At 42.8% G+C, this 12,905-nt stretch overlaps 1 protein-coding gene across 3 annotated transcripts; it reads left to right on the plus strand.

Moving 5' to 3' along the window:
• The first annotated feature begins 138 nt into the window (after positions 1-138).
• atad5a (ATPase family AAA domain containing 5a) lies at positions 139-12,274 on the plus strand. Of its 3 annotated transcripts, none has more exons than XM_058378120.1 (23): positions 139-540; positions 726-805; positions 906-2,644; positions 2,759-2,837; positions 2,938-3,096; positions 3,212-3,335; positions 3,455-3,533; positions 3,640-3,821; positions 3,910-4,058; positions 4,746-4,896; positions 5,060-5,389; positions 5,535-5,631; positions 5,747-5,829; positions 5,918-6,057; positions 6,551-6,722; positions 6,866-7,063; positions 7,190-7,396; positions 7,489-7,553; positions 7,642-7,822; positions 7,901-8,061; positions 8,137-8,981; positions 9,978-10,136; positions 11,073-12,274. In XM_058378120.1, the coding sequence occupies exons 2-23, from the start codon at positions 752-754 to the stop codon at positions 11,149-11,151; spliced, it is 5,433 nt and encodes a 1,810-aa protein (XP_058234103.1). In that variant the 5' UTR covers positions 139-540; positions 726-751; the 3' UTR covers positions 11,152-12,274. The 3 variants fall into 3 exon arrangements, with proteins under 3 accessions (XP_058234103.1, XP_058234101.1, XP_058234102.1); XM_058378118.1 differs by having other exon boundaries at positions 3,212-3,359; positions 11,073-12,273; XM_058378119.1 differs by having other exon boundaries at positions 3,212-3,359; positions 6,887-7,063; positions 11,073-12,270.
• The last annotated feature ends 631 nt before the right edge of the window (positions 12,275-12,905 follow it).

Here is a 12,905-nt window from a genome sequence, read left to right on the forward strand (position 1 = left end):
GTATTTATTTGTTTGTTTGTTTGTTTGTTTGTTTATGTTGTCATTTTTGTGTTTGTTTTATATACGTGAATGTTTTGTAACGGCTAAAAATATACGCAACTTCCGCTTTGAGGAATATGACGAAACGCGCTGTGATTGGTGGATTTGGCGCGGTGAACGCGGTCCGTGTTGTTTGGCGCCATTTGCGGCGAAAGGAACAAGTTTAGTTTGATATTTTTACAGTAAATGGTTCGGGTCCGATTTAAATCTCTGAATATTTTCCTCACCCATGTTTACACTTCAGTGAGCGTTTGCTTGCGGTTATTTACACGCGTGTCATGTGTGTTTCGCTAACTCTGTAGCATGTAAGTCATTGTTATTGAGGGGTAGTTCGCTAGTCAGTGAGATAACCAGGTTGACTAGTCGCTTGTGTTTAGTTTGGGTCTAGTTATTAGTTATTAGATACCGTTTTGCTGGTTATGGGTCTGTGTTGATTTCATCGGCACTTTCTTGGACGTGGACAATGCATTTTCCTGGCTTTAGAGTGAAGGAAAACCTCTGGTGAGTGTGTTTATCTTTATCTCTAGAGCACTGTACTTTACTGTGAACCAGGTTAGGGTTAACTTTAACTAGCAGCAGTGTTGGGTTCACAAATATATACCTGAACTAGCTAGATTAAGCTATTGTGGTGAATAATGACATCTTATGTGTTTTTCCCCCCTCCCTTTTCATTGTAACCTATTTAGATCTCTAATTTTGAGATACTTCAGAAATGGCTGGACTTGTTGCCATGGCAGCTGGTCTTGAGGATTTTGAGGCTACCCAGGTTCGTCCTCATGATTTCTGAATTATAGTTCTCAAGATGTTCATTTGTATGAGTATGAGGCTTATTTATTTCGCAAACAACCTTTTTTTTTTTACTTTAGCCATGCAAGAAGTCGAGGAAGGATGACGAGCCGCCACCAGCAGCAACGCCAAAGACCATCACAAACTACTTCATGCCTTTACCCAAGCCTGTGGACAAGCCTTTCTCCCCGCCCCGATCAAACAACATCATGGACTACTTTCGGAAACCAGCAGCCTCTCAGGAAAAGACTACCTCTTCCCAAAAGAGCAGTCCGCTTCAGTCCAAAGAGAGTCACTGTGAAGAAGTCTCTCCTAAGGTGAGTAGGGCACCGAGACAAAAACGGACCAGGAAAACCAAGGAAAAACAGAACAAGTTAAAAGAGGAGCATGAGGAGGAGGAAAAGGACGTGCTCGCTGATAACTGTATATTAGAAAGCCCAGATGAATCATTAATAAAAGAAGGAGGCAGCCCGTCTGTGCAGACAAACAATGAAAACGGCGCAGATGAAGAACCTTTAAAAAGCAAGAATGCCACAGATACCAGCACAGATGAGAGAAAAGCAAAGGTGCAAAATCCTAAACGTAAGAATTTAGCTTCCCAGAGTCAGACTGATGATAATTTTGTTAATGATGATGATGATGATGATGATGCGTCGGCTCAAGAAGACAAGTGTAGAGTTAAAAGGTCTGCGGTGAGGAGAAACAGAAAAGCCAACGTCGGACAGAGTGACACGTGCGACACTGAGCAGGATCAGTCTCTGCATGACGCCAGTATGGAGGTCAATGTAGATGAAACGTCCATGTTGAGCTGCAGCACTGTTACCGTGTCCTTTGAAGAATTTGTTCAGAGCCAGATGCAAAACCAGGATGAGGTTGCCGCTGATGCCAAGTCGGAGACTTGTGCCGTGGAAAGCTCCGAAACGAAGCCTTGCACGGATGCAAGTGATCCGGTCATTGTTGCGGTGTCACCAAGAACCCTTACGGTCCAAGCTGAAGTGCATCCGATCTCCCCCAATCATGAGACGGTCAAGGGCCCTCAGTTAAAAGTGGCTTCAATTTTCACTAGGAATAAAAAGGACAGCCAGTTAAAGGATAGCAAACAGCCATCCTCTGATAACCCACAGGTGAGCACAGACATTCTGCCGGGCCTTAAGAGAAAATCTAACGTCGTACTACATGAAGAAGATTTGGAGCTTGCTGTGGTTGAATCCAGCTCCACTCCTAAATGCACCCAAGAAGAACGGAAACAGTTTATGAACGCTTTCAAGCAGCCTGGTCTGGACGGATCTAAAGCTAAACCCAGCAAAGGCCTGAGCAAATCCAAGCCAGCTAAAGAAAACGCCTCTGAGACGCCAGAACCTGAAAAGAAAGCCGATGAGACTGATCCCGACCCGACCGTGTTGGAACAGGATACAGAGCAACAAAAGGCTAAGGCTTTTGGGAAGAAAAGAGGTAGAAAGTCTGTGAAGAAAGACCAGACAGACCAGTCTGAAGAAGTACCGGTTACTCCAATGCAAGAGGAACCTCCTGCATCTGTAGAGGTAGAAAACAAGACCGGTTTGGGTGATGACGGTGACAAGCAGTGTGTCAAAGAGCTTAGGAGGTCTACCAGAGAGCAGACACGCAGACAAGCAGCTCCTGCACCTGAAAGAAATCCGTCTCCTCGCAAGACAAGAAGCCGTGAGAAGGCAGAAACACCTGCAGCTTCCCACCAGGATGACGTAACTCCCGCTTCCACCCCAAAGTCTCACAGGGTCAGAAAGAATGTTTACAAAGCTGAGATGCTTTATCCACTCAACAAACGAGAAAGCCCCATCAGGTACGCTCCACCCGGCTGTGTTAGATGTTTAACATGTTGGACCACTGAATGATTTAATTCCTCATAGTATGAAAGATAACTTACTGTCTGTTTATGTTGTGTTTTATCGATCAGAATGAGGTTCACCAGAGTGTTTCCTTCTTCTGCCACCAAAAATGGAGATTTTGAAATATTGAGTCCTCTTTCAGCACTGGTAACTTTTTTTCTTTTATTTCTTTGAAAATGTGTTGTGATGATTCCATGTTAACATGCTATCAATTACTATCTATCTATCTATTTATTTATTTATTTAGAATCAGGAATCAAACTCGATGAGGAAACAGGCTAAAAAGTTGGTGCAGAAAGCTAAAGCACTGCAGAAAAGTAAACAGTCTGCTGCAGGGGAGAAGCCCGCTGTGCGACGCTCCACGAGGAGCAAAGAGTCGAGCCAGATAAACTACTGTGAGGATGAGGTATGGCATTTCAGCTTACCTTTCTGCTGCTTTGGGTTGTAGAAATTTTAAACCCATTTCATTCTGGTGTCTAAATTTGTTTTAAGTGTCTTCTTTAATGGCGTCTGGTTTTCAGGACTCTGTTGTGTTCCTGGAGGACGTAATAACAAGCAGCCCAGCACCTGCGACTCAAGACGGTGGCAACAGTCAGAAAAAACTTCGCAGTCTAAATGACGTTTTAGGCAAAAACATGCTTCCAAGTAAGGCTTTAAAGAATACTCCAGGTAATGCATTGCTACACTGCAGCCTGTACTGTTTTGCATTCTTTTCATATAAAGTAAATCTTGTTTTTAATTCTGATTTGTTTTTTGCTCTTTAGCTTCTAAACATGGCTCAGTGCTTGTGGAAAGGAAATCTCAGAGACCTTCAGCTATCATCTCGCTACTTGATGACAGCAGGTATTACTGTAGAAATACATCCTTTATCTTTAAATACATTATAGAAATGTTTCCTAGACAACTGTGGTGTTTGGGTTTTTTATCTTTAAACGTTTTATTTGGACAGCCGCGAGGGTTCAGAGAACTCTCAAGATGACGAGCAGTTCCGGGCGAAGAGGGAGTTTCTGAAAAGTGGCCTTCCCGAGTCTTTTAAGAAGCAGATTGCTAAGATGGCCGCTAACAGAGAGGCGTACGCACAAGCCTGTACTTCATTCCAGTCTGTGGTTCACGTGCAGCAGAGACCCATGGGTAAGCTGACGCTCCTGAACACTGTGTCTGTTTATCATCACTGTTCTGCATTAGTTATGTACGTTTGGTTTGTCGTTGTCGTGGACAGATTGCTCTATGTGGACTCTTCCCTGGCCTGAAAATCCGTTCTTGAGTTGTCTGAAGGAGTGTTCTAATACCCCGTCCACTCCGTTTGTGTTATTGGAGGACTGTGCAAGCAACTACACTGTTCCTGCTCAGAGAACCTGCAGAGTAGAGGTTGGCTCTGTGTGTGTGTTTGTGTGTGTGTGTGTGTGTGTGTGTGTGTCCGTGTCCCTGTGCTTATGTGGGTGTCCATGTCTGTGTCTCTGTGGGTGTGTGTCCGTGTCCCTGCTTGTGTGTGTCTCTGTGTCCATGTCTCTGTGTGTGTATGTGTGTGTCCATGTCTGTGTATGTGTGTCTGCTTGTGTGTCCGTGTTTCTGCATGTGAGTGTGGGTGTCTGTGTCCCTGCATGTGTGTTCATGTATGTCCGTGTCCCTGTTTGTGTATGTGGGTGTACGTGTCCCTGCTTGTGTGTGTGTGTGGGGGGGGGTCCTTAAGTGAGTGTGGGTGTCTGTGTCCCTGTTGTGTGTGGGTGTCTGTGTCCCTGTTGTGTGTGTGTGTGTCCCCGTGTCCCTGTTGTGTGTGTGTCCGTCCATCCGTCCATGTCCCTGCTTTGTGTGTCTGTGTGTGTGTCCATGTCCCTGCTTGTGTGTGTGTCTGTGTCTGTGTGCCTGCTTGTGTGTGTCCCTGTGTCCCTGCTTTGTGTGTGTGAGTGTCTGTTTTTGTGCATGGAAATAAAATCAAGAAATATAATTAAATCTGTCGTCTGATGTATGTAGTGTAGATGATGATGGATTTTTAGCTTTGAAATAGTCAGTATAAATCTGCTTGTGGAATAACTTCTCCTGCTGTAATCTCCTCAGGGCTCTGGGAGGCGAGAGAATTTTACGGAGCCTGTTAGAGAGCGATTGCTGGAGGAAATTAGCATATCCAATCCCTCGTTCCCTGTCCAGAGATTTTTTACTCGATTCCTAAAGAGACACCAACAGGAATATGTACAGGCTGCTATTACCGGTAAGAACCATTACCGTATTATTACCGTATTACTGCCTGTCTAGACTTATTCTCTTTTTTATGACTGAAAGGAATTCTTATTTTGTTGCGAATGTTTGCAAATAGAACATTAAAGATAAAAATGTTTATTTCTGATTGTTTCCTTAATGATTAATGTCCTCAGAAGCTGAGGGTGGGTCTAAAGCAGCTCCTACTGAGTCCATTGGAGGAAAGCGTAAGCGTGTAGATGAAGGAGAGAGAGCAGGCAGGCTTGCCAAGAAACAGAAGTCTGTTCATAAGCAGGAGGACACCATAGTTATAGAGGATAGCCCAGGTTCTGCAGACGGAGGAACGCCAGAGGCAACTGACTCCGTGGTTCGTAGCTCAGGCCGGAGGAGACGATCACTGAGAAACAAGCAGGGGACAGAAGATGAGCCCAAACCCAAAGAGGACAAGAAGCAGTGTGACGCTGTCATTATACTTGACTCTCCAACTTCAGAATCATGTGCCAAAGGTTAAGAGACAATATATTAGGTTTCTTGTTTGTTTTCCCATTCATCTATAACTATATTAGCTGAAATGATCAACTAATTATGAACGACTTCCTCCTTTATGAGGCTTAGTATAATTTTGTCATTGTTTATTCATCATTTTCCCAGATTGTGGTACTGAGGATGTGCCTTGGACCGAGAAGTACCAGCCCCAGCAATCTAGTGACATCATTGGAAACACCGCCTCTGTTAGGAAGTTGCACAGGTCTGCACTCTTTACGATGATATATGATTATTTTTCCAGGAATGGAGGGTTAGGAAGTTAAATTAGGAAGTTAAAAAAAACAACATTGATGTTTATTTGTTGTTTTATTATGTAGTTGGTTGAAGGAATGGAAACTCAGGGCCGACCGTGAAGAAAGAACAAGGCAGCAGGAGAAAAAGCACGAGGACGATAGTAATGGTAAATAACGTCGTAGTTCCTGAGGCTCCAGTAAGACTGATGTGTCTGGGCCGGTGTATTCCTGACTCTGCTCTGTGTTCCTGTGTAGACTCCTGGTTAGGAGGTGACGGTAACGAGGGGATGGAGGATGCAGAGGACATGCTTTGTAACACGCTGCTCATCACAGGCCCCACCGGAGTAGGAAAAACCGCTGCCGTTTATGCCTGCGCTCAGGAGCTCGGCTTCAAGGTGCGTGTTCTCCGGGTTTAATGCATTTCTAAGGGTGGCTGGTTTAAACGTACAGCAAATATTATAGAAATTGTTCATGCTCTGATAACCTACTCACAAGAAATCAAGGAGATTTTGTCTATAAAACACATGCAGCAGAGTTGAGTAAAGTAAGATGCAGTAGAGCATTACACAGCCTGTGCTCCCTTGTTGAAGAAACAGATTGTTGTAGTATAATGTACAGGGAGTTTAAAGGCAGGAAGTTGTGAAATCCAACCTATTTTGTAAGCAAGGGATGAGAACCACTGGAGTAAGGAACTTGTTTGGGTAAAAACAAGCAAGCAGTTATACTGTAACAAACAGAAAGGCATTTAAATCTGTATTATGAAGACGTCAACGTTGAGGCAAATGTCCGATCTTACGCTGTGACCATAATTGTTAAACCACAACACTGTAACAGCTCTGATAAAGCTCTGTCTTTAATGTTAGACTCTGATTTGATTTTCTGCCCTAGGTGTTTGAGGTAAATTGTTCCTCTCAGCGAAGTGGCCGTCAGATCTTGTCTCAGTTGAAAGAGGCCACCCAGTCTCATCAAGTGGACATCCACGGGGTCAATGCCCATAAGCCCACTTACTTCAACAGTTACAGCACCGGTAGTCTTTCAACCAAACCTGGATCTTCACCTAGTGAGTAGATGCTACAAACTCCAAACATGCTGCATTCGTCTCATGTGCCCCTGATATTCTGTTTTATTCCTATGTCCTGAATCTTCCTTTGATATTTGATCTCTTTGGTTTTGGTGTTGATTCATAGTCTTTGTTTTACTCAGGTTTATCTTTTCCGCTCACAGGGAAGGTGAACTCTCCTAGACGAGTTGTGTCCTCACCCAGGAAACCACCACAGTCCCCTCGAGGTGCTACGTCGAGGAAAGGAAGCTTGGCACCAAAATCATTGGCTAATTTCTTCAAAATGAGTGGAAGGCCTACAGGCAAAGGTGACACTAGTGAAGATAAAAAGGCTCAAACAAGTAAGTGTCAGATGTACAGTTGAATATAAGAAACAGTGTTTTATGATCAATTCCTGTTACTGATCATGTCAGGGAAACAAATATTTAGAAAAGTCTTGCTTAAAGCCATTCTTCTCTGTTAAAAAGGCTGTCCAAAGTCTGGTAAAGTCACTAAAGCTGATTGTAAGAGTCAAGAGACTAAAGCCTCCTCTGAAGAGCAGAGCAAGAGAACAGCCACGTCTCTCATCCTGTTTGAAGAAGTTGACGTCATATTTGATGACGATTCTGGTTTTCTGGCTGCAGTTAAAACCTTTATGACAACCACCAAAAGACCAGTCATCCTAACAACCAGCGGTGAGTGCCAAAGTAGTGTCTGATTAGTTCATTGTAACATCTTTGACAGAATATAGCAAGTGATCATGTCGATCTTCGTCATTCATCTTCAGATCCTACATTCAGTGCAATGTTTGACGGCTACTTTGATGAAATCCTTTTCAAGGCTCCATCTTTGGTAAGACAGTTTGTTTGGCTCATGATTATCCAGTGTCACTACTGGTGTGCATATCTAGTCTGCGGTTAATGACTCCATCGTGTCTCAGGTGGACATGACGAGTTACCTGCAGCTGCTGTGTCTCGTGGAAAACGTGAGGACAGACATGCAGGACTTGTCGTGTTTGCTGCACTGGAATGGATGTGACGTCCGACAGAGCCTCCTGCACCTGCAGTTCTGGACACGCAGTGGAGGAGGACGCCAGGTTCCACGTCCCTTCTTACAGACAGGTGAGTATGTGTAGGTACAGATATAGGATTAGATGTGACAAGCTTCATCTTCTCAACACCTTATTTCTCTTCGCTCAGGAGCGTCTGAGGGTGAGATCAAGAACGAGGCTGCTAAAGGTGTTGCGAACGGTGATGTGCTACCTCCTGCAACTGTACCACATTGTCATACAGGATGCACAGAGTCTTCATTAGGCCTTCTGAACACCCAGCAAGAAAAAGGAGTAGAAGGCTTGTTAAAGGTTTTTAAATTCTATTGATTTCTTTTTAACTGTTCTCATTTATGCTTCAAGTACTTAATACCTGTTGTGTTTCAGGGTGAACCTTCAGCTGTAGACAGGACGATCTGGTTCAATCTTCTCTCCGAAGCTGAAAGGAGAGGTGTGAATTTGCTGTACTCAAATTTGGAAGTGCTGCTCCCGCTGCCCATTCGTCCTTTACCAGATCCTGTCAACAGACAACGATTGCCATCGAACACAGAGCCGCAAACTGGGCTCATAGCTAGATACAACAACATGGTAGAACAGGAAGAGCATTCTGATGGCTCAAGCCCTCTCAAAGTGTCCTGTAGAATGAGGCGGAAAAAGCAGTTGAACACAGACACTAAAAGTGCTCTTCAGTCAGATTCGGAATCCGAGGATGGCTTTCTGTCCCTGCCTAAGCCTAGTTCTGACACAAAACCAGCACAGGATGAGGCTGCTCAGGATCCACCAGCGTCCAAAGCTGTGAAGGTGAAAGTTGAGTTGTCTGATTCTGAAAAGAAAAAGAGTCAGCCTGTGTCACGGTGCCTGAGCTCTTTAGCTGAGTATTTGGACCACATGTCATTCCTGGACTCGTCTCTGCACCACGAGCCTCCTCAAACAGAAGGAGCGTGCAGACCACAGGACTTCACCGGGGCAGGAGCGGAGGTCAAATGCGGAATGACCGATGAGGTTTGCCTGGAGGGTGGAGGTCATGTGAACGGGTTTGACTCCGAAGAAATTCAAGCTGTGTTAGGGAGTCTGAGTTTTTCTAAGTGTAAGGCGAGAATCTCTGAAGCCTGGAATAAAGTCCAGGAGTTGGACGAGCCGACGAGGAAGGAGACCGTAGAAGAGCTCACCCTTCCTGTTGCGTCACACAGGCAGAGATTCGGGCTCTCTCACAGCAAACTGCTTGAACCCAGGTAAGGATACAACAACTGTGTAGATCCTTCTTCTTTTTGGGCTGGACATGGAACTTAAAAAAAAAAAATCATCATTGACTCAAGGAAGCATGACTGGACAGATTTACAGTGTTTACAGGATTACTTCCTGTTTTAGGTTAAACAATGGTTTAGAAAAGCATGTTGTGGTCTACAGATAAAATAGGATGCATCGAGTAAATAAAGCAAATGACTCCAAATCGAGCTGAAAGGTTTCATCTAAACCGATCACAGTCACACAGGAAGATTATTAGATAAATATTGCATTAAGAAATGTTAGATTTTAACATTTAAACACTACTTATTAGTTCATGGCTATAAATAAGGCAGTTCTTCCTGAAACCGATAGATTTATTGTGCTAAAAGCTTTGAATTGCCATCATGGACTCTGAACAGATGAAGCATGTGTATTGAGCTGGAAGCTAAACCTCAGAGTAGAGAATCTGTTACAGAAGCCACGACAGCCAATGTTTAGAAAACTGGAGTCATTTTTTTTCTGCCACTGTTTGATCCAGTGTAATGCTTTGCTAGTCTACCTCTGAATGTAGTTTGCCAAAATGGTAACCTCTGTTCCAGAGATGTTTAGAGCAACGAGAAAAATGATGATGAAAAGCCTAACAGGGATTTGTTTAGAGGTGGGTGATTAAGGCAGAAATCAGGAGGATGTAAGGAGATGAGAAGTCTGTTTAGTGATGTAATTCTGTTACCTTTTAACCGTCAACATTAAAATGTCTGACACAGACATGGAGCCGCCAGGCAGGAGGAAAAGAGGAAGGCCAAAGAGGAGGTATATGGATGTAATAAATGAGGATATGAAGCTAGTGGGTGCAAGTGTTGAGGATGCAGAAGATAGGGATAGGTGGAGAGAGATGATTCGCTGTGGCGATCCCTGAAGGGAAAAGCAGAAAGAAGACACTATGAGAAGTTAAACTTCTGACCATGTAAGTTCTGACCACTGAACATTATGTTGGATCACAGGGTGATGGATACGAGGAAGGAAGTGATGAATACAGTCCTCACCAGCCGATCATTCAGTACACAGGGGAACAAAGTGGCAACGAGCGTGGACTACCTGCCCTATCTGCGCACCATTTGCAGATCAGAAAGACTAAAGGAGCAGGGCAAGGTCAAACGCAGGTAACATTTTTCATGAGCTCTCACTGTACTCAGATTTACTTTGAGATGAATTTAGTTGAAATGTGAAGAAATTTCATAGATTCAAATGTACTGAATTATAGGATTAAAAGATTAGTTCAAGTTCATTAGGTTAAAGTACAGTGATGGTGGCTGGAAGCTTGAGTTCAAATATGTTGACTGATTTGTTTATCATATTATCATAAAGTAATGTTCTTGGAACAGCCCTCTACTCACTAATCCCTAGTCTTTTACAGTGACGAGCAATTATAGAGACACTAAGCTTATTTATAAATCATGTTAAAGACAGTATTTAGTGACCACTGTGTTACATTTATACACTACCCCTCACACTGCTGTACATCACAGGGTTAAAAGAATACACAGTACTAGTACATACTTTATGGCAAGAATCCCTACTTATGACTTATGACAATTTCTCATATGGTTGTAACTTGTGTGGTTGTATTCACTCACAAATGCACCAGAAGGCACCAGAAGATTTATTGGCTTATGTAAATTATGCTCACTTCAAACATTTACTTTTAATTCTCCTGTTATTCAGCTTATATTCAACACTGGAAAGCCTGCTCTCGAATCAAAACAATATTATACCATAACCCAATATTCAGCTCGCATGTAAACATAAGTATGTGAAATTCTGCCGAGTAGCACCCAAGGACTGCGCATTTTTAGAGATGTTCAAGGACAGGATGTGGGCTTCACAACTCTCGTCTTGAAACACACTTTCATGAGCTGTAGTCACGGACACTTGTGTGGCTATTTTCGGACGTGTCGAACGCCTCGGGTAATGCAACAGGCTGAGTGTGATGAGGGGGAGAGGAGTGTGATGTAGTTTCGAAAACATGGTTTTTGATATCCGAGAATAGCTAGCAGTTTTCATGGTCTTTAATGTATTGTTTTTTTTTTACTTCACAGGTTCATGCACTACCTTGATACCATTCACCTCGAACTACCTAAAAGCACTCTTCTGCACCTGGCCTCAGATTTCCCTTGAGTTGTGTGATGGCTCGGTGCTGAAGCAGCCTGCTTATGGCAGCTGGATTATATGCATTTGTACAGTAACATTATATGCCATGATAGCAGGTGAGGTTTTATGTTGGTTTGATTTTCTTGTGTGTTTTTTTTTTTATTATTATTATTAACCTGAATGTTTGGAGAGCTTAATGTTTTGTACTTTTATCATGTTAGTATCTTTTTATGAAGTAATAAATTTGTACTCGTCAGAAAACACGTTTACACCGGAAAAATGTATATAACACTGAAAAATTGTTCTCGGAGACGTCTCTAGGCTGCTCTGGTAGTTCAGTGCCGCCTTCACTAACTTCACGGTTTAATATCAGGCACTAAAATTCATCTCGCTATTTTCCGATTGTTTTCTATCCGGATTAACATCCCTTGATTAGTATTAATATTTACAACTACGACTTTATTTAATGTCTGAATGAAATCAAAGAATAAATGTGTATATTTTTTACAACCGAACATGTACGTCAAGACCTTTTTTTTTGCCATTTGACTGTTTAAACTCGGTCACAGTTTTAGACAATTTTATTTTAAGGGTTTAACATGTTATTTCATGTCCCTCAAGTGGAGAAAGTAATAAAAAAAATTATATTCTTCCAAAATGGTATCTGCATTTCAATCTGTAATTTTATCTATTATATATTTTAAATGATCACATTTGTATTAAAAGAAGTTAGACATGACCATCACTCTTGTTTGTGGGTCTTCCCATTGTGTATAGAATGTCTCAGTATTGTGTAGTATTGCCATTTCCCTTCACTGGAACTCCTCAAACCCTGTTCCAGCATGACAATGCCCCTGTACACAAATCACAGAGCTCCATGAAGACATGGTGTGAGAAGGTTGGAGTGGAAGAACTGGAGTGTCCTGCACTGAGCCCTGACTCTGACTCAACCCCACTGAACACCTTCAGGATGAACTGGAACACCGACTGAACCCCAGACCTCCGCACTCTTGCAACATCAGTGTCTGATCTCACTAATGCTCTTCTAGCTGAATGATCACTAATCTCCACTAGTGGAAAACCTTCACACAGGTGAAGAGGACATTATATCAGGAAAGGCGGACAGAATTTGGGCTGGGAATTTCAACAAGTACTTGACTATTATGGTCAGGTGTCCACAATGAATATAAAATTTCTCTGGTTAATGTAAAAAAGGAACTTTAATATTTGAGTAGTTGGATTATCATTAGAGGTGGGTCTATGGGATTTATCAGATTTATATTTAAAGAGGCCTCTGGCTGCATTAAAAAAAAAAAAAAACATTCACATCCTCCTGTTGTGTGTGTATGAAGCAGCTTCAGTGTGGTGTGTGTGTTTGTGTGAAGCAGCTTCGGTGAGGTGTGTATGTGTGAAGCAGCTTTGGTGAGGTGTGTGTGTGTGTGAAGCAGTTTCGGTGAGGGGTGTGTGTGTGTGTGTGAGAGAGAGAGGGTTGGATTATCATCAGAGGTGAGTCAATGGGATTTATTATAATTTATTTTTATTATTTATTAAAGAGGCCTCTGGCTGCATTATAAAAATGCTTTGGTGTGTGTGAGTGAAGTAGCTTCAGTAAAATTTGTTGTGTGTGCGTGTTACGCATCTTTGGTGAGGTGTGTGTAGGTGTGTAGCAGCTTCCTGAGGTGTGTGTGTGTGTTGAGCATCTTTGGCGAGGGCTCTGGCTGCATTAAAAAACAAGAGTGACATCCTCCCTGGTGTGTGTGTGTGTGAGAGAGAGAGAGACA

This window comes from Hemibagrus wyckioides, linkage group LG24, assembly GCF_019097595.1.
Source record: "Hemibagrus wyckioides isolate EC202008001 linkage group LG24, SWU_Hwy_1.0, whole genome shotgun sequence".
Lineage (NCBI taxonomy): Eukaryota > Metazoa > Chordata > Actinopteri > Siluriformes > Bagridae > Hemibagrus > Hemibagrus wyckioides.

What these genes read in the sequence shown, in the direction of transcription:
- atad5a (XM_058378118.1), top strand. Translation starts at nt 752, where the DNA reads ATGGCTGGACTTGTTGCCATGGCAGCTGGTCTTGAGGATTTTGAGGCT. An exon ending in TGAGTCCTCTTTCAGCACTG is followed by an intron (nt 2,838 to 2,937) that starts GTAACTTTTTTT and finishes TTATTTATTTAG; the next exon opens with AATCAGGAATCAAACTCGAT. An exon ending in TTCAGAATCATGTGCCAAAG is followed by an intron (nt 5,390 to 5,534) that starts GTTAAGAGACAA and finishes TCATTTTCCCAG; the next exon opens with ATTGTGGTACTGAGGATGTG.